This window comes from Haemaphysalis longicornis, unplaced genomic scaffold, assembly GCF_048455015.1.
Source record: "Haemaphysalis longicornis isolate Haplotype H1 unplaced genomic scaffold, Haemaphysalis longicornis Haplotype H1 scaffold_1, whole genome shotgun sequence".
In the NCBI taxonomy this organism is placed as follows: domain Eukaryota; kingdom Metazoa; phylum Arthropoda; class Arachnida; order Ixodida; family Ixodidae; genus Haemaphysalis; species Haemaphysalis longicornis.
In genome coordinates, this window is record NW_027526203.1 from 347,958,729 (window position 1) to 347,979,446 (window position 20,718).

The window sequence follows — 20,718 nt, forward strand, 5'->3', positions numbered from 1 at the left end:
GGCCGTAGTCTATGCAAGACTGTCTATTGCCGCTTTGCCACGTTATCTGCCCGTCGCATTTATGCTCCCGGTTAACTATTACCAGTTGCTGTTCTTCACACATATCTAGAACTATTGCGCCGTTATAGTCCGTATATCCATCTAGATCCTCAATGTGGGCATTTAAGTCTCCTACTAATATCACCTCGCCGGATTCTTTAAATTTCTTTATGTCCTTCCTCAGGCAGTCCACCCACTCTTTATTTTGTTCTCTGGCGTCATTCCCTGTCCACAGATAGGCCACTCCCAACAATGTCTTTTTTCCACCCACCGTTCCACAAACCCATAAGTGCTCCTTACAGCCCTGATTCTCCCTTTGCCAATTCCCTCCTCGCCTAATCAACATGCCCATGCCCCCACCTTTCCTCTCTCCCGCTGCCCTGTTGCACCCCACCCATACGTAGTCATCCATCTCCTCCATATCTCTCAGGTGGTGGTGGTGGTGGTTCCAGTGAAATGGCGCGTACCCACTCAGGGGGATTGGCCAGGAAATGGGCGCCTTACCGAAAGAAATTAGGTAATTTTTGAAGGGAAAGAAAAACTTTTAATTATTAGGATGGATTAGCAGTAGATGAGTAGAGAAATAAAAGTAAGGAAATTAGAGAAAGAAAGAAAAAAAGGTAAAAACGAACACCATTTAATGAAAATTGGAAGTAAGAAACACGAAGAAAGTGGTACAGACGAAGCAGTGAGCTTGACGCGCATATTCTTGACAAGAAAATCCAGTTAAGCTAAATGCTGTCTAGCACGGCAGACGGCGTAATTCCAGGATGAATGAGTGCAACGCACTGCAAAGATCCCCGTGGCAGAATCCCAGTTCCTTCGCCCCGAATGACAAAATAACTGTAGCAGACAGCGGGAGGTTTAGCCGGCTGCATGTACTTTCTAGGTATCTTCGTCTTATCGAGGAGAACCGTGGGCAGGAGAAGAAGAAATGGTCGATTGTTTCCGGTTCTTTGCAAAAGGCGCATAACGGCGACAGGGCCAGATTAGAGCGGTGCAAGTAATAATTTAAATTTGGCACGCGACAGCGAAAGCTAGTGAGGGTTACTTCACAAGCTTGCGACTGGCTTATGCTGCACTTCTATGAGTACCGGAGGTGCTCGAGCTCCGAGTCGTCGTAGGTAGAATCAGGCAGACTTTGGAGCAAACACAGCCTTCGGAAGCGAGCCGAAGTAATGAGGGAAATGGGCGGCAGAACCTCCACTACTGGACCGCCCAATGCCATTCCCGCCAGAGCATCCGCCGATTCGTTAAGCCAGATACCTGCATGTCCAGGTACCCAGACCAAACGAAGTTCACGAAGGGAGGAAGGCGCTAAAGAAGCAAGGACTCGACGTAGGGGGGATGAAGTTGAAGAAGTAGGGCAGAACAAACAGAAAATGAATCCGTGAGAATTATTGCCTGTCGTTTCGAGGAACCAAGCTTACGAAGGGCCAAGACTATTGCGAGAAATTCTGCGTGGAAAGATGTAGTAAAGTTAGGTGGGTTTCAGTCAGGGCGTACACGTCAATTTCTTATTTCTCGAGTTGGGTTTGTATCTCAATCCATTTTAAATGCAGAGCATTTCTTTAACTCACGATGTCACCCGTTCTTGGCGTCCGTAGTTGTCCGCATCGCTCGCAGGTGCGCCCTGTCGGTGCGATCGTAGCGTGATAAAGGCGGTTGTCGGCGAGGCTGGAACGCGCTCATCGCCGCGCTATCTCGTCAGCCCCGCTCCTCCTCGCCTACTCTCCGCTCGCATCGCGCGCTCTCTCCGCGGTCGGTTCGCGCCCAACAGGTGGGGGCGCGCGCGTCGCGGGATCAACAACATCTGTGGCGTGATCGTGACGTCAACATCGCGCGCGCGTGGCGCGATCGTGGCGTGATAAAGGCGGCTGTCGGCGAGGCTGGAACGCACTCATCGCCGCGCTCTCTCGTCAGCAGTTGCCACAAGTGCAACAACATTAACGTAACGCAAACTACTTAATGTCGTGCGCCCCCGGAAATGCTCTGCATTTGATCGTGCCCCTCGCGAGGGGGCATACGTGGATCCCTTGAGGGGGCATACGTGGATCCCATACGTGGATCCCTTGTTTCTGCACCTCCGGCACCGTGCAGACCGCAATCTGCACATCCTCTTCCATCAGGAAAACGGCTACCGCTGGCGGGAATCGAACTCGCGTCCTCGGGCACAGCATTTCTTCCACCCGTCGTCGTGTCATCATTCACTCAGTTAGGACGGTGACGCTGCTGAGCCCAGAAACGGCCGCCAAAGGGCTGCGCCCTAAAATAACAGCTTCAAAATAACATTTTTCCTGCTTGCGGCCGCCTTGCATGTTTATATAACTAATTTTAGTTCCACGGTTTATTTTCCTTTTCTTTGCTTTACGTTTCCGCCGCCGTGCATCAATGCCCCCTCCTTCCTGCCTTTCGCTACCTCCTCCACTCAGTCCGCCTTCTTCTTGAACGTTCGGGGCCCCCCAAAAAAAGCCACTGCGCGGACTGCCAGTCGGTGCCCTACAGGCTCAGCTACGGTTACTGAAGTGTATGCCGTCGAACACAAACGCCTCGTTGCGGCCTGCACGGACCAGGTCCCGGTTCAGGTTGACCACCTCAAAATTCATGGTTTTACCTAGGGTCCAAAGCTCCCTGTTTGCCGCAGCCACCGCCCTTTATACGTGGATCCCTTGTTTCTGCACCTCCGGCACCGTGCAGACCGCAATCTGCACATCCTCCAAGACCGCACTCAGCTAGTTGACACCCTTCGCAATCTGCTTCGCGAACCCTCCCCCGCGTCCCTGCAACACATCGTTCACTCCCCCCATTATCACTACCAAGCTGCGGTCCTCTATTCTGTCCCACAGTTGCCCGTTTGCTTGTTGCATTACTTCCCCGACTCTTTTTCCGGGAAGCTTGCTCACCTTCACTCGCTCGTCGTCTCCCACCCTACCCTTAATAATCACTTCGCATGCCCATGTTGGAGTCGCCGACAACGATGACTTGGCGCCTCCTCTCGTCTTTAGCCGGTATTTTAGCGGGTGTTCGGGGTCTACTGTGGTTGACCACGGCAGCAAATGACCTGGCTGGCGATCCACCACTTTCCGGCGAAGCCTCGGTGCTTTCTTTGCGACCCGAGTCCGCTCTGCGTTGACGGACACCGCTCTTGCGCGCAGCATCAGTCGCCCCCTGTGGCTCTTCGTTCTTGCCGGCGTGCCGCTCATCGTGCTGATCCTGCGCACTCACGTCGTCTCCTACCGCCGGAGTCACGAGCTCTTCCATCCGCTTTTCCAACTGGGCCTGCCTTTCTCGCGTTTCGTCCAGCTCGGCCATCATGCGCACCAACTGAGCGGTCTTCGCCTGCTCCGCCTTGTCAAGCTCGGCAATATAACCCGCGTTTATTTTGTTCACTCGATCATCGGCGCTACAGCCATCGATTTTACGGGGTGGGCGATCTTTGGGGTCGATCTTTCAGAAAATTGAATATTTCACCCGTAAAGGAGGGTGGGCGATGTTTCAGGGGAGGGTGTTCTAGCTCTGGGAAATTTACGGTATATGCTTTTTTTGTTTATTTACTCTTTACAGCGGCGACCATTTCTTGCATGGCCAGTCAACAACGACGTTTTTTCGCCGAATATTTACCTGTAGGCATCGTCAGTCGCCAAGAAACGAAGGCGAGAGCGCCAAACCACGATGTTCCATGAACTCCCCCTGCGCGATTGCGATTGACCGAAGAGGAAGCGGTGCTGGGGCCCGTGTCCGAGAGAAGCTGCGGATCGCTGAAATGTAGCAGCGGATACGGCGACCGCGCTGACTCTGAAAATCGTCACACTCTCGCTCTCAGAATTTTGTACATCTATCATTACTTACGGCAAGTTCCACTCGTCACCTTGGATCAGGTTTTCTTGCTCCGGAATGGAAAATACGCGAAGGATTTTCCTTTTCGGAACAAGAAGACATTGGTACTGGTACTGATTGTAGGTTAAACTTGATTGCAGGGTTTAACGCGCCGACGCAACGCAGGCGATGAGGCGCGCCGTAGTGGAGGGCTCCGGATTAATTTTGACCACCTGGGGATCTTTAACGTGCGCCGAAATCTCGTACACACGGGCGTTTTTGCTTTTCGCCTCCATCAGAAAAGCGGCCGCCGCGGCCGGGAATCGAACCCGCGACCTCGTGCTCAGCAGCGCAACGCCTTAGCCACTGAGCCACCGCGGCGGGTGTAGGTTAAACTGATAATCGCAAAATGAAAGTTTATTTTCAGCTAGAAAATGGCAAGGAATATGATGCAATCACTTAAGTCAACAGCGTTTTCCCTCTGAAGAGGCACAGAGTAAACAGGCAATCATTTGGTGCCTGGACGCGCGCGCGCACTATCCATGCGCCCTAGCGACGCCAGCGCCATTAGGAACTTCGCGTTCGGGGAGCTAAATCAGCTGTTCTCGGCGCGCGCCGCGCGCGCGTTGCCATCACATGGCATTTTCCCACACTTTGGCTCTGGCTTCATCAAAAGTGCGGCTAAATTTGGCCGTCATTTTTAGATTTTAGAAGGATTTTAGTATTCACTGAAAATTCGTCGTTGTGCAAAACAAGGACATCGATTTAGCAGCTTTCGTTGCTAACTGGTTAAAACTAGATGAAGGGACTTTAGTTAAAACCATGAATTTTAGACGTGACCAAATGCTGTTCTACAGTTCCAAAAGCCGGCGGCAACTAGCACAGTAGTCGAACTGAGTCGTTTCAAGCATGGAGGAAAGAAAAGTTGTTTGAAGTTTCAAGCCTGCAACCACTTCAGCAAGGAGCGGTGGCCGCATGGAGGAATGGGTGGCTGTAGCAGCTGTAGTTCATTTTGTGGTACTGTGCTGCAACGCTGAATGGTTGCGCTGGGCGCGTAACAACGGAATTTTTTTCCCCCACAGCCTGCTCATTTGCGCTCAATTTTGCGCGGAGGCCGCATTTTGTAGTGACAGCAATCGCCTGGTTACCATTAAATACTGCTAGTGGAACCAAATCGTTTTCACTCGTTATCGCCACCATCAGATCCGTGCGTTTAGCTAGAATAGTGGAAAAACGAGGTCACTACGATACAGCTGCTGCATGTGCATCAAACTTCACAAGGGGTGTGTCATTTCATATGTGGCTGTGCATACTGTTTTTGTAAATTGCATCGCGGTTTGGTTGAAAACAAACGGGTAATGCCCTCTGTGCATATTGCCTTGTGAATTGCGGCAGCCACTACTACTTCGAAATGTGTGAGTGGCTTGTTCATGTTATGTGAAAGCCTCAACAATACCCAGCACCCCAGCCACACCTATCCAGAACCAAAGCTACAATGTTTCGACGACTAGAAACAAACTCTTACCGCCACAATACCCTACTCTATGCAATGTACTCCACCATCTACCCCACCTCTTGCAAATAGTGCCCCCATCCTGGCACCCTATACCATCTGGTATGCGGGTGCCAACAAACCCTGTCCCTTACTCCTAATCCCTAACCTACATACAAGCAGTGGTTGGCGCGGCAGGCCAGCTCCGACCTCCTCCCAGTGTAGCCTGGTGGAGAGGGCCTGGGTGGCCAGTGCAGGCCAGGGTGTCCCGGACTAGAGGAAACCCCCCACCAGTTGTTGCTGAGACATCAGCACCTAAGGCTCGCCTAAATAAAGTTTACCCCTCCCCCTGTTCCTCTTGTGTCCATGTTCGAGGCAGTATCTCTGCCTCGTCAGTTGGACCTGCATGGTCCAACTAAGAGTATTTTGAAGTTCTGGAAATACAAAAACAATTTGCTCAACTACGAAATGTATTAAACCTACCTTTTAACGTTTGTTGGGTTAGCTTTATCGTGCTACCTGTTAGCTGCAGTTGCATCGCTGTTATGGTTGTAAATTTCTGCTTGATACCCAAGCGAGCCAGAATGCAGTGGAATATAGTTTATGGCATACAAGGAGTTATTTGACAAATTACTGTTTTACCCGATGACCAATGCTCCTGAGATAGCAGACTCCATGGTTCCTCGGTGAAGGGCTGTTGTGTACAAGCTTCCTCTTCGTAAACAGAGGCTACTTTGTCCCTGACTTTCCAGCAGCATTGCAACGGGTGCATTCCATAAGCTGAGCCCATGGCTCCCACCCACAGAGTTTGATGGTGTAAATTATTTTCATTCATAGCCTGTTTACTACATATATCACTGCACTGGCGGTGCTCCCTTCCTTTCTTTCTTTGTTCATTGGGGCCGGGGAACGCGTGCTTCCGCCGCTGTGAATTTTCGTTGCCTCCTAACACCATCGCCGCAAACGTACTATCTTGATTCACACAACTTTTTCCTTTGGTAGTCATTTCGTTAAATAATTTGCTTTACCAGAGTAACCAGGCACTCGTTGGTGTTTTATATTGCAGGCTTCTCTTGGCAAGAGAATAATTGTGGCTTTGCCACTTACCTTTGTTGTTTGGTGTCTTTCTTTAAAGTCTTCATTTAGTTAGTGGCTTTTCTGCATAAAGTGACCCGCTGTGGTGACTCAGTGGCTAAGGCGTTGTGCTGCTGAGCATGAGGTCGCGGGTTCGATTCTCGGCCATGGCGGCCGCTTTTCTGATGGAGGCGAAAAGCAGAAACGCTCGTGTGTTTGAGATTTTGGCGCACGTTAACGATCCCCAGGTGGTCAAAATTAATCCGGAGCCCTCCACTACGACGTGCTCATCAGCCTTGTCGCGTTGGTGTGTTAAAGCTCATAATCAATCAGTTCTACATTAAGTGTGAAGCAAACTGCTTTTGAGATTGCTGCACTTCGTTTGGTGCATGTTTGGTGCACTCCTGACTGCTAAGGCTAAACCGTATTTTTAACTTATGTTTTCAAATTGAAAGGTGTGCACCGCTCCTAACAAGTCAACTTTTGTAAGGACCTTATGTTCGTAGCCTGTAGTTGCTAAAACAGTGTCTTGTAAAAAATATCAAAATATCGTTGCTTACAGAGGGAAGATATTGATGCACTCATTTCTTTTCAGTGACTGAACACTTGCTTTGAGAGATTCTCATCTTGTGTAGTTTAAAACTGCAGCATGTTCAAAATTCAAAATTGCCGTGCTTATGAAGGTATTCCTACTAGTGAACAGTAAATTTAAGCTTCGAGCAATATTAAAGTTCAAATTGAAGCTGCTACACCAGGGCTATGCCGTGATGCCGTGCTTGCAAATTAATTTATGGGTTCTTTCACATTCCCGTGTAGGGGCTCACGTCCTCCTCCTACACCCCTATGCAAAACAAGTTCTCAAAAGGTGTAAATTCATAAATCTTTCTTCTAATATACTGGCCGTCAAGGAAGTGGTGCAATCACAGTGCTTTTTCAAGCCACTGTTCAGCAGCTCCAGCGAGTATAACTTGACAAAAACAAGCATTGGCCTTTGCTTGACCTGTATTTTCTGCCATCATAACCCCCAAGTATACCATGCCTGTAGTTTTTAATCTCTTTTTGTTTTGCATTGTGGCGTCGTAGTACGGTTAAAGCATAGCCACTGTGAGATTCTCTACAAGTAAACTGAAGGGCTTCACTTTTCGCTGCGAGCTCGTTTCAGCCAATGTTCAGTGCCACGCTTGACCATTAAACTGCGATTGTACACCCGGCAGCAAAATAAGCCGAGGCACGCGAGCGCGTGGCAAAATGCATCGCCGCGACATCTGACGTTGCACTTCTGGTGTTGAGACATTCATGTGCGCTTGCGCGTCCAACCACGCTCGCTGCCCCGTCTTTTCTTCCATTTCAAGCAGCAAAGCTGATCACATTCAGTGTTTGGCCATAGGGGTCACTTTCTTTGCCAACATGCCTCGCTTGTACATGCTTCGCGGCGAATGGCGAGGGTGAAGTGTGCATTGCTTGCTCTGCCATGCTCTGCCCCGATCCAACAGATAACATGTCTCGCCCGTCCCGGTGACGAACTTGTGCCACATACATCCCATCGCGTCTTTGTATGTTTTGCCTAAAATATGCAGTTGGTTGGTAACTAAAAATGAGCACACCAAAACGGAAAGGAATTGAGGGTGAGAAATATATTATTTGAATAAAGTGAATAAATTATTTGAATAAAGTACTGAAGAAAGCGTTAACAAAAAAGAACGCGAGCAGAGATAGGTGTGGTCATGGGTTTGACAAAAAAGAACAAAAATAGTAAGAGGCTGCAATACACGTTGAATGATTGACACAGACCCAGACCGAAACAAACACTATCACCCTTAGAACTAAGATATCAAAATGTCGTTGCAATGTGTCCTTTATCGGAGCCATGAAGCAAAGCCCGCTTCACCCTCACCATTCGCCCCCGAAGCGTGTGCCAGCAAGACATGTTGAGCATGAAAAGTTACCCCTAGCGCCAAGCGCTCAATGCTAACAGCTTTACCGCTTGAAGCGGAGGAAAAGACAAGGTAGTATACAGGGGTTGGATGCGCACGCGCTCATCGGTGTCTCGACACCAGAAGTGCAACGTCAGATCGCGCGGCAATGGATTTTGCCACGCGCTCGCGTGCCCCGGCTTATTTTGCCACCGGGTGTACATATTGCAGTTTTTGGATGGTTTCGCTACTTTCCTCAACTGAATGACTCCTTCCGAGTAATAGCGGGGCTACGAAATCCTTATTTGAGGTCCACACCTGATGCCTTGGAAAAATACGTCCTAGTCTGTGTCTACTATCCTAACAATAAAATTGACAATCTCTAAGGACTTTGAAAAACACATTATCGTGAACAATTTTAGTGCTGGGCCATTTAAAAAAATTGCTTTTGTTAGGATGGTGAAAAAGAAGTTGTGTTGCACAGAGGAATGCTTATTGAAAAGCATTATTAAGGTCCAGTAAAACTTGTCAACCCACTGTGTTTTGTATTTTGTCAAGTGTAGAGTGACCAGACGTCCCATTTTGGCCGGGACAGTCCCATTTTTGAGGTTCGCTTCTGCCGTCCCGTCTTTTGGTCCCAATAAACAATCATGTGCAGTTTTTGCAGTACTGCATAGTTTCAAAATTGGCGCCAAGCAAGTTGATCAAACTAAAAGTGTGCCGACTCGCTGAAGTATATTTTACAAATTTGATCTCAAGCACTTTAAAATATTTATCAAGAGAGAAAAATTTAGATCTATTCTTATCGAGGAACGATTTGAAGTTTCTTACCAAAGACGACTTTGAAGAGGCAATATTTCACCAGTGGACCATTGTTAAGCAAAGCTTTGAAAAGAAACTAGAAGATTGAGGTACATATTTCGGCCTCTGAGAGATGGGTGCAAGTCTTGGGTGCAAAGATGGCAACCAGGGATGTACGCTGCGCTGAGATTCCTCCTGTTGCGGAACTGACCCTGTGCTTTTCTGGAACCACGGCTCTAGTGGAGAATGTTTTCTTCCATTGTGGACTCGACATGGACATCAACCTGTTGCCAACATTGCGTGCAGTGTTACTTGTGCGACTGAACTTTCTGTACAAGTGCGAAGAATTTTACAACTTAGTTTTGCGGGATAAAGTCCTGCTTAAAAAAGATAAAATCGTCGGCAAAATACACCAACTAAGGACCTGGAGCAGGACCTTCGAAATGAATGCACGTAATTGAACTGTGAGTGGGATTGTTCCCTCGGCCTGAGTGAGGGCTTAGTGCAAAATGTAACGTTTTGAGTAAGGGCAGTTGCTGCCTCATTTCCCCCCAGGCTCACACGGGTGTGGGGGGAAGTGAGGCAGCACATAGGGCCGCTCGAGAGCTCACCGCCCGAGCAGGCCCTAGCCTCGAACCCTTTCACGGAGCCCCATCAGCTCGGGACAGTCTCTTAACCTTCCAAGAAATTACGGCACATTTCTGCCTCTCACGCCGCCAGCTCCCTCCCGCACACCCGGATTTATCCAACAGGGAAGAACGGCTATGGCGACTGGTGCAAACCCATACCCTCCCCTGTCGCTACCACCTGCACCGTATTTATCCTTCCGTCTACCCCTCCCCCAACTGCCCGGCCTGCGGAGACCATCTCCTTTGGAATTGTCCCCACAACCCCTTTCCCCCCTTACCAGACGGTGGGCACTGGGCTGAGGCGCTGGGCAGCTCCGACCTGTCTACCCAACAGGTGGTCACGGCGAGGGCTGCTGCGGTCACGGGTACGCCGGTCGCCACGCCCCTCTAAGGGGCCTTTAAAGGCTCAATAAAATGTTTGTCCTCGTCCACCTCTAGCATTAAGATGTTTTCTCCGAACCTCAACGTTTTGTCTTTTGTTCGCTCCCTCCCCCCTTCCCCTGCTGGTGTGTCCCATTTTCTACTTCCAGGAACATGGTCACCCTAGCCAAGTGACCTAGCACGGTCACTGTTTGTTTATGACCTTAAAAAGGTCCCACCCATGGCAACAAGTTATGATATGATCTGTCTGTGTATTTCTACAACGCGGCAATGACATTGGCAACCATGAAGGAAGAAACTCCTCCGAAGGTGTTTGTGTGCACAGCGACTATGGCAGTTGGCCTTTTCCCAAGAAAGACGTCGAATGCATGCAATGTGCAGTGGACGCCCAGCTTCAGTGGAGCTGGTTCGAGGGCCTTTTTACCATGGCCTTTGTGCTCAGGGACAGTGCGAAGATAAGACCGGTTATCAAGGAATGGGGTGCATGGCCTTGAGTTCAACAAAGAAGCAAGGGAAGGGAAAAGAAATCCACGGTTTAAATCCAAGGCTTACTTTCAAGGGATCGTCAGCACCCCGAGGGAACCATAAGCCACTGAGGTTCAAGATGTAGAAGCAAGTTCACAAAGAAGAATTTCTTGCGTGGCCAGGTCCAGGCAGCTTGTGCTGCCAAGCACGAGGTCACGGGTTCCATCTTGGTCGCAGCAGCCATTTTTCTAGTGTAGAAAAAAAAGGGTGTGTGTCGATATATATAGGCACACATTAAAGATCCCAAGGTGGTCCGAATTCATCCGTAGCACCCACTATGGAGTGCCTCGCAGCCCAGGTGCAGTGCAGGTGCAGTAGTGTGATGATTTATTCTTTTGTGTCGCCACCAGTTAAAGGGGGCTGAAAAAATTTGGATCCAGCAGCGGAGAGAAGCGGCTAACAAGGCAGCGAGATAGTCAAACATGCTGCAGATATCGCAAGAAATACGTCCAGGAAGACAGGTGGTGATTACCTTCCCCCACATTATCAGGGGTGGCTTGAGAGTCCTTGAGCGCACAGGAGGATTGAAAAATACGGTACAAAATTTTTCAACAACGAACAAAAATTAAGGTGGACAACAAGGCTTACATCAGTCAAGCCTATGACCTGACCCCTTTGGCTAGCTGATGAACTGACTTAATGGCAATCAAAGTGGCCAGAGATGGTCATGAGATTCGAGCCTAGAATATTTTTTCCCTTTCATGTTCTTCACAATAATGTTTTCATGCAGTACCTAGCACTAAAAAAAGGAATGGTGCTAACATGCTAACAGACTGCTTACTGTTTTTAGTACCACACCAATATCACTACTGTCAACATAATACTATTGTGGAAAATTTGAATGTTTGTCAATATTTGTGATTTTTTTCTAGCAAAAACAACATCCCTCTGCACCAAAATAAAGTTGAGTGAGTTATCAAAAGCTTACTCTTTCAAGTAATACAAGAACCTATGTTGTTTGAATGGTCCTTTTAATGACGGTCATAAGCTTGAATCAGCCTTTTGTATCGTAAGTGACACCTACATTCTGTGGGGGCCTCCTAGGCAGCCATGCCTCGTTTGCACACGTGGTTGAACTTTACCGGTTGTGGGCCAGGCCATCTTGGCCTACGGCATGGTCACGTGCATGCTGGCCGTCCATGGCATGCCTTACCCGTGATGCCACGTGACTTGCGAATGAGGATGCCGCTGAAGGATGGACCTTCCATGATCTCCCACCAGCACCCTTTCCCATGCATGAACCCCCTTTCTCACCGAGCCATGTTGGGACATGCACACCGTGTTCACTCGGAGATAGTCTGAGTTAGTCGTCGGGGTTCCATTCCCACCGCGCCACGATGACAGATATCGGAGTCTGGGTCCCTTGCGGCTTTAGCAAGCGAACAGAGCCTCTGTCTTTGCTGTGAGTGACAGTCGTGTTGACTGGTATGTCACCGGTGTTTACAAAGCAATAAAGCCTCAACTCTTTAGCCAAAGCCTTAGTCAGGGGTGCAACCGCTACAAGTAAATTTGGAGCAAGCAAATCTTGGTTTTGGAGCAGGAAAATCCAAATTTGGAGCAGGCTACGGCCCAAGTATAACTTTATTTTGGAGCACCAAATTCCGAATTGAGAGCAGTTTAATATAAACGATGTACAAACAATTTAAAATCGCTTCAGACATGCTGTAGCTTTAGCGGAAAAGGTCCTGCAAATGTGAACAACGAATTCTCCAGAAAGTCGCAAGGCGTGGTATATTTGTGCCAATCTGCAGATCAGGTTTATGAAAATCAAGCGGCGAAAGAACACAAAACAAGAGAGAATGGTATAAAAGCTACCAACGATACTTTCATTTGTACTCTAAAGTGCGTGCCCTTGTAAATGACCAGCTCTAATTAATTGCATAACAAATAGCTCTTCCACCAACAGCACCTGGCAACACAAGTAAGAAAAAACTGCTTTTCTTTTCAGTACATCACCAGTGATATAGGTATTGAAAAGAAAAAAAAAAAAACAGTAGACACTTGACTAGTGCCAACGTCATTGGCATGACGTCAATGCTTTCCTTTGGATATTTTCTAGTACACAAAGCTATTGAAGAGTCTGCTAAATCGCTTGCCGACTTTGTGCAGCGAGTCGTCTACATATCACCGCCGAGGTGCTTGCTGTATGAACCGTACCAGTGCGTTTGCCGCGTGAGAATTATATTCGCAGCTGCTCCGCTCGCGACCATGTGCACAGATACGTGCGGCGAATTGCTTTCGTTACTGCAAGTGACACGCACTCCATGCCTCTGGTGCACTTGACAGTCATGCCCAAGGAGGCGGCAGTGAACTCAACGTTTCGGTTGTCGCCTATTATCCGCCTGCAGTACATTTACAGCAGCACCAACAGTGCTATGCCACACGCGCTTCCGAGCAGATAGCTGAAGATGCTTATCAAAATTAGGAATTCGGCGATAAGCTGCATTGCTGCATTCGTTGGTACCCACTATCGCGCCTCTGCCCTTTTCCCGTGCATAACACTACAAGGGTACCTATGCCGAAACTAAAGTCGCCCCACTCTTTAGAGCGAGTTTAGTTTCGCAATTGGTACAGTGTACTAGAAGAGGCATAGCCGGCATATGCTATGAACTGTGCATGAAGGCATAAGCTGTCTGGCTGTCTGAGCAACTGGATTCGACTGGATGACGTACAAACCTAAGGCTGCCAATGCATTCTTTATTCTTCGCTAAAGTTAGCGAAACTGGGAAATTTTGCACCTAGTCGGGCGTTTTGGCGCAGTGTGGTGCAATTTAAACGAATTTCATGGGTTTGGCGCAGCATGGTTCGAAAATATGAAATTGTATCAAAATGGCGCAATTGGCGCAGCTGTTGCACCCCTGCTTAGTCTGTCTACTGCCCGTGAATACTCGAACCCATACGCGAGTCTCCAGATTCTGCTACGTGGCTAGTGGTACGGCTTGGTAATGCTTACTTTGGTGGCGCTAGTCGGAGTCCCGTGTTATTCCGTATGCTAGCCCACAATCCCCGTAGCCCAAATTGCTGTCTTCAAGGGCAGATGTAGAAGGAAAGAAACAGATACATTTGCAGTGTAGCTGCTTCCACGGGAGTGGTCCACATGTATCTCTGTGCTTGCTATTGCATCTGCATGTTTACAGTATCACCATAAATCTAGCTGCACACAATATATTTTGTGTGCTACCATGAACACTGCTTAGGTACCACATTTGGTTGTTCCCACGAGGTGGTGGCCACATTGGTGTCATGTTTTCTTCCAAAGAATTGAAAGTGAAAGGCGACGAGTGCAGGTGCCATGTGGTCTCGTGAAAAAAGGTGGACTGACACGTACGTATTGACCACACCTATTTGGCTGCCCTAACATTATGATCTCACTGCTCTTACGTCGTACAGGAAGTGCTGTCACGGTAAATAAGTGATAATAGTAATAACAGAAAAAGCCAACAGTGGATTGCTGTTCACAGGGCATAGAGCCCTGTGTACCTTAGACCATAGTCTACTGCTGGCCTGAAATGACAACACTGAGAAATGTAAAGCTTTGAATAAAACAGTCCATAATGTTTTAAAACATAGCTGCATTTTATTAACAATCAACTTGCCCATCCATGGCCTACAGGCACGTACATAAGAACTCAATCACAGGGTCAACCTGTTACACCATGCACTCTTTCCTTCCATTTAGAGAACAGGGTTAATAAAAACAACTCTCGTGTGCTAAGGGCTGTATTATGACTAACACCTGACAATCAGTCAGAAAAAACAAAACAACAAAAAAAGATGCATCCTAGAGGCCGGCATGCTGGTGATTAACGCCTGTCCCACACACCACCTGCCAAGCAAGGTACGAATGGCATGCGCACAGGGTTACAAGATATACTAACACAATGCTTGCCCTCCATATCGCAGTTCTCACATGTGTACGTCCATATACAAGACTGCCTGTTTCCTGCAAGCAAGCTTCAACAAACGCAGAGTTGCTGGCCCCTCGTTTCGTGACCTCTTTTTCGCAGTCGAAGGGCGCCTTGCTCCGCAAAGGTTCAGCAATGGAAGGAAACATTGCACGTGGAACTTGAGAAGTGCAAGCACAGAGAGTAGGCACTATTTCAGGGCCTAGCACGAAGACAACCACACACAGTAGCCTGCTAACTAATAAAATACAACCTGGGCATCTAAAGGTCAAGAAATAGCCGTTAAATGTATTGCTCAGCTCATAGAGTACTCTGGGATTTCATATATATATATATATATATATATATATAATATATACTTTGGTGGTACACAACCTGCTATAACACATGGTAGTGACAAGAAGCCTAGTAACATAGTCGTCGTGCTCTTCCCCTGGGGGGAACCGCTGTGCTACACACGGTGGGCCACCACTAGCACTGGCACTCAACACGGGACAATATTTACAAGCACACTATGTACAGCACACCAGTGGAGGCGGCGGAGAAGAAGGGCTCTTCCTTGCAGCGGCTGCGGAATGTCCAGGGATATGTGTGACTAGAGGAGGCTGCCACCCAGCCCTAGGTCTCCCCAGGGGGCTTCAGCGAGTTGAAGCACGTTTGGCAGACGCGCACGGGCTTCAGTATCCTCAGGCGGCTGATCTCGGACTCGAAGCGACTGCACCTGCGTTCCGCACGGGACGGGGGAGGGGGGGCATTGCGTCAAACAAATCTGCTCCTTGGTGAGAAGACTGACACCAGTGTGTTTTTGGGTACACAAACGTATATCCGAGTGGATTGTGCAATAAGATTTAGGAAGCTGAAGCTTGCGACCAACCACGACAGCTTTGAAACGATCGTGTTTAAAACAAACAAAGCCCGGCCAAAATGTCATTTGAAGATCACATTAATTTGCAACGAACATGATATTTTACTTTACATTATCTTCAGCTAGTATGGCCTTACGATAATGTTTATTATAACACTGCACAAGATGATTAGAAAAATTCAGATTCTCGTTTAATATTTCAAAAGAGATGTAATACATGCAGTTTATTACTTACGATTTTCTTCAACCTGTGCAACATAACGAACATCACACATGAACTCTGTACCCACTAATTGCTGACAGCATTTGTAGTTACGATGCTGATTAAGCGTAGTATTGTTGTTAACAGTGTACCATGAAAGAAAAAAGATCAAGAAGAAGAAACTTGGTTTCTACATGAACCATTTGATGGCTATGCCAAGTTAACTAACAAAGCATGAACTTCAATCAGAATGCCAGACATGTTGAAACATGTAGCCAGAGAAAGAGAATGGAGACCCGTTGGCACATATTTATAAGGTGAAAAGCACAATAGGTATACACAGCAGCCCAGTCACACTCAAGTTCATATAGCACACGCAACAGATCTTGTTGACTTCATTTCTTTTCTTTCGTCCAGGTAACACAGAACTATCTCTAACACTGATATTCGTTCAGCACCGAAACACACACACAAAAAAATACTGGCACAAAATGTAGCTGCTTCACAACTAGACCTTAATGAAGTTACTTTCAGTCTCAACCACAAACCTATCTAGTGGGAACCATGGTACATTTTTATACTGCACACATCACACTTGTATGCACCACATTGGTGTGCAAGGCCGGTGCGTCCAATTTTACCAGCACCTATGGTAAACAAGTCTTGTGCGCTTTGTGCCCTGTTACCCTTGATCATTTTTTTGTTGCCCATTACATACAGTTTGAATGGCCTAGCCACCAATCTAGCAACAAAGCTGAACCTAATTTAAACACTTTCACAAGTTCCTCTTTTAACCGTTCCCCACCGTGTACTATCCTGGAAGTAGGTAAGCTGCCACTTGGCTAAGTTTTGACGCCAACACAAGTAGGTTGTTTCCTGGCCACGCTCTGTGTTTGCCATTGCCAACTCAGGGCTCCTGAATCCACTATGTGGGTACATCTATTTCAGTTGCAAACCCTGCAGTAAACATTTTAACTCTTTTGGGACCGCCGGAAAAAGTGATGAAAAAGGGAGGTCTCGGTACAGATTTTTTTTTTTTACATAAAGCAAAGGCACCATCATGCCTTAGCATATACCAAAATGCAGCTAATTATATGTTCTTTGACATACAATACCAGGTTTTACTTCAACACTGACGATAGAACCATGAAAAAATCTGAAACTAAGAACTTCGTAAAAAAACTACAGAAAAAGATCGAAAAAAGCGTAAATATAGAAATATTAAAAAAGAATAAAATTATTTCAGGATATACAAAATCTAACACAATGCTTTGTTTCTTCATTGAAAAAGTTTGATGCAGCTAGGTGTAACTGGTTTTTTGTTGTGTGTGTGATCTCTTTGGCACTAGGGCCATGGCTACGTCGTCGCCCAGGTACACGCCGGGCTCTTGTCTCGGCGAAAACTTGATCCGTTTCTGCGCTGGTGGCAGGAGATCACCACCATAGGTAGTTAACACCCTAGCGAATAAATATAAACCAGCCAGAACATAGTTCGAGCGCACATACCTACTCCAGAGCCAATTGAAACCGAAACCAACACCCACCTTTGAGCGCGATTTGATGTTCCAGGCTTATCGACACCCGAATCCTCACTCGAGCTGAAATCCGATCTCTAAAGCCACATTTCGACTCTTCACTGCCACTCTCATCATGAAAATCCACAGTTGAAGGCGAAGATATGCGAGCCGAGACGAGGCGGATTTCTTATCGCACTCGCACGAGTATAACGCCATGTTTGTTTACATTCGAAACCACTGCCTGTCAGAATCAAATATCTGACGCGTTGCCGCCTGGCGATAAAAAAAGAAACTTCACAAAAGAGAAAACTCCAGTTTTCAAACTCTCCTAGATGTCGCTAGGTGTTCCATCGAGCGAAAATTTGTATTCTGCAGGCTCGCGAAACCATCGATCATATGTGATCGATGGCCTATGGAGCGGTCCCGAAAGAGTTAAGCAAGCATGTTTTCCATTTTGCCGTCCTTGCTTTGTAATTTATGACCTGGCCCCGAGAGGTATTCAGTTCGCCTTCACTGTGCTACTGAATATAAAGAACTGTTTTGAACATATTTATGCACAGCACAGGTGCTTGCCATAGGCCCTGCAGTAATATGTTTGCCACTCAGTAATGCGAACACTGTAATACTATGTGCTCGCCATGAACTCTACTTGCCATGAACTCTTGCCAAGAAAGCTGAAAAAAATTAAACAAAATTGTTTTCGATGTTCTTTCCTGTTAAGTTTATTAATGAGTTATGAAGAACTCAACTTCTCATTAGCTTAGCTCTTTTTACTATACAAATAGCTGTGTATACAGGGTGTTATGACCAAGGACTAAAATTAGAGGTGTTGAACTTTTCATCTGCAAAACAGATAATAATCCTTCAGGGTAGCGTAGACCATCTCACCTTATTTCTGCATTTTGGTTAGTCAAAAAATTTGTTAACATAAACTTTTGATGAGAGAGCCCAGCCAGAAATTTTTAATTTCAAAGTTGAAGAGCACCAAAAACAACACTAAATGCAGTAGCTTCTGCGGAAATTTAGTTAGTGTATAGGTGATATTCATTGAAAAGTTTAGCTGTCAATTTCTTCGCTTGCCAACACTGAAATGGCCACGGACATGGCGCGGCTTATGCCACTGTGGCCGCACGCCAAAGGAAAAAAATAACACCGGCGTGCGTCGTCTGCTCCGTTTCAACCCGATTCTCAACGGTGGTGTCAACAGAGTTGTCGTTAATCGCACTCACAATGGAGTTCAGGCATTACTTTGCATTCGGCGGGCTAGAGCTTGGAATGTCCAACCCATATCACGCACTTAGCACGGACAAATATTATTTACCGCCGTCCCGCGGAGCCCGACGTAACCAGTGACGGCGCGTTCACATGGTTGCCTGCATGCGTGCCTCGCTATTGAGTACAGGCTATAGGATTTTTCAACTCTTTAAAGATAATGCCTGAAATCCAAATAATCCACTGGTGGAGCACATCTTCCAAGTCTCGCACTGAATATTGTCATGTGACCTCATGCACACACAGCTGCCATTGTTACCAGTGGGGAACATGCATGTGAAATTTTACGCTGCAGCCGGATTTTTTGATATTTCATTTCAGAGGCATAAATTCTCTCAGAAATTCTTGCAGAAATTTTGGTATGTAAATTTGTAAATTTATTTTTGAATTCCTTGCTACTTCGTAACTGAAAATATTCAGTTTTAATTCACTCATTTAAAAGTTAATTTTATTTTGAACTTTTCGAGGGAGATAGTAATATATGTATGCCACCTTGAATGATTGTCAATTACTTTGGTGCTGGAAAATTTAACACGAAATTTTATTCTTCCGCACGAGTTATGTGAAACACCCTGAATATTCCACATGGGTCACACCAACATTCACTACCCTAATGCTGTTTTCACTATTTGAACTAATTTTCTTTTTAAAAGTTTAGAATAAAAACCAACAAAAAAGAAACTTGTTTGACCCAATATTTTGAACGTGACATGTTGAGCCGAGCCCAGCAGCAATGTGCCCACCTGGAGCAGAAGAGCTGGCCGCAGTTGCGGCAGTGGTGCCGGCGTTCTGCAAAGGAGAAGCGGACGCCACAGGAGAGGCAGCTGTCGCCGCCTTCATCACGCACCCAGTGGTCCGCCATGGCCCGCCCGGGGTGCTCCGTGACGCTCCACGTGAACACTCGCCCCCTTGCATCACCCACGTACACGGTCTTGTGATCCCTGCCAGGGGAGCGGTCAAGTACGTGAGGGCCCCCCTTCGTGGAAAGCAGAGTCCTCATGGCCGAACAAACAGGGCACTCGTGGCAGGGCTCCACCGACTGGTCGTGCTTTAGTTTAGGATAGCTGAGCCGTACGGCGAAAGTTCCCAAGATGAGGACACAGCACACCAGCACTGCACCCATCCACACTCAATAGCTGTGACGCATTTGGGGATGAAAAAACGAACTGCTGTCTGCCTCTGGCACACATTAGCAGACCTGAGTACTAGGAATCCTTTTTTCACAAAGCCTCGATTAGTTGGAATTCCAAGAATACTGCGCTGTTGGTAGGCAAGCATAAGTGCAGCAAAAATTCGAAAAAACACATCATCATTATCACACACACACACACAAGCTTAAAGAACTTTAAACTTTTTACGAAAAAAATTGCTCCTCTGATGCTTCCACCCCCTCCCCAAACAAAATGAGAGAACGAGAACAACGAGACGCACTTGCAATCCATTCAGTTCTGTACAGTTCACCGGTGCACTGGTTAGCAGAACAGCTGCTTACTTGGATACGGCCAGAGCAGTGACGGCTGCAGGCTCATTGTTGTCTTTTCTGTCAAATGCAGTGTGCATAGTCAGCTTGCTTCGGAACACCAGCTGGCATGACCACTTGAATCCTGAAGCATGCAGAAAAAGGAAAACATGCCCAATTTACCTAGCAAAAGAACACCACAATGCTGCGTTGGTAATAATTTGGGGCATTATGTAGTTCCCAGAAAATATGTAGTTACGAGAAAATTTGCGAGCAAAGAATGGACTCGGGCACTGCAAGACAGAAGCAGCTGGAAGTCAGTGGGGGAGGCCTTTATCCTGTAATGGGCATAAATAGGCTGACAATGAAAACAACGATGTAGTTTCCCATTCTGTGAATAGGTGTGAATTTGTTTTTGTGCAAAACAGGTATATTAGGATTTACTGAAATTTTTAGATTCAATTTTATTACAGCCCTTATAAAATAATGCCTGCAGGTATGCAGTTGAACATGGTATCAGTGAACTGCAGACAAGTCAAAGATCGAGATGAGACTATCATCATAATCCTGTTTATATATAGAGCAGAAGTCATGACCATTTGAATTTAAGGCTTGAAAAGTGGAAACAAGGAAAGTCACCTTTGTCTTTCAGTGGCACTTGCACAGGCTGTTTTATTTTTAAACGGCACAGAAATGTCATGTCAAAAGTTCGTAGAGTGATGTTATGAAAGAGTGTGATTATAGATGCAAAGCAGTTGTTCTCCTCCTACAATTGGGTAAGGAATAATGAAACCTATTTTAAGAGCAATCATGTTATTTCTTAAACAG

The 20,718-nt window shown here is 46.8% G+C and overlaps 1 protein-coding gene across 1 annotated transcript in view; it reads right to left on the reverse strand.

The window, feature by feature from the left end:
• Positions 1-14,222: 14,222 nt before the first annotated feature.
• Positions 14,223-20,718, reverse strand: part of Bchs (WD repeat and FYVE domain containing 3 bchs) — a 109,339-nt gene continuing 102,843 nt past the window's right edge. The window contains exons 67-69 of the mRNA XM_077685557.1: positions 19,924-20,035; positions 19,175-19,372; positions 14,223-15,296 (exon numbers count right to left, since the gene is read on the reverse strand). Coding sequence (XP_077541683.1) covers positions 15,194-15,296; positions 19,175-19,372; positions 19,924-20,035 — 413 coding nt within the window. The 3' untranslated portion in view covers positions 14,223-15,193. The remainder of the gene's footprint in view (positions 15,297-19,174; positions 19,373-19,923; positions 20,036-20,718) is intronic.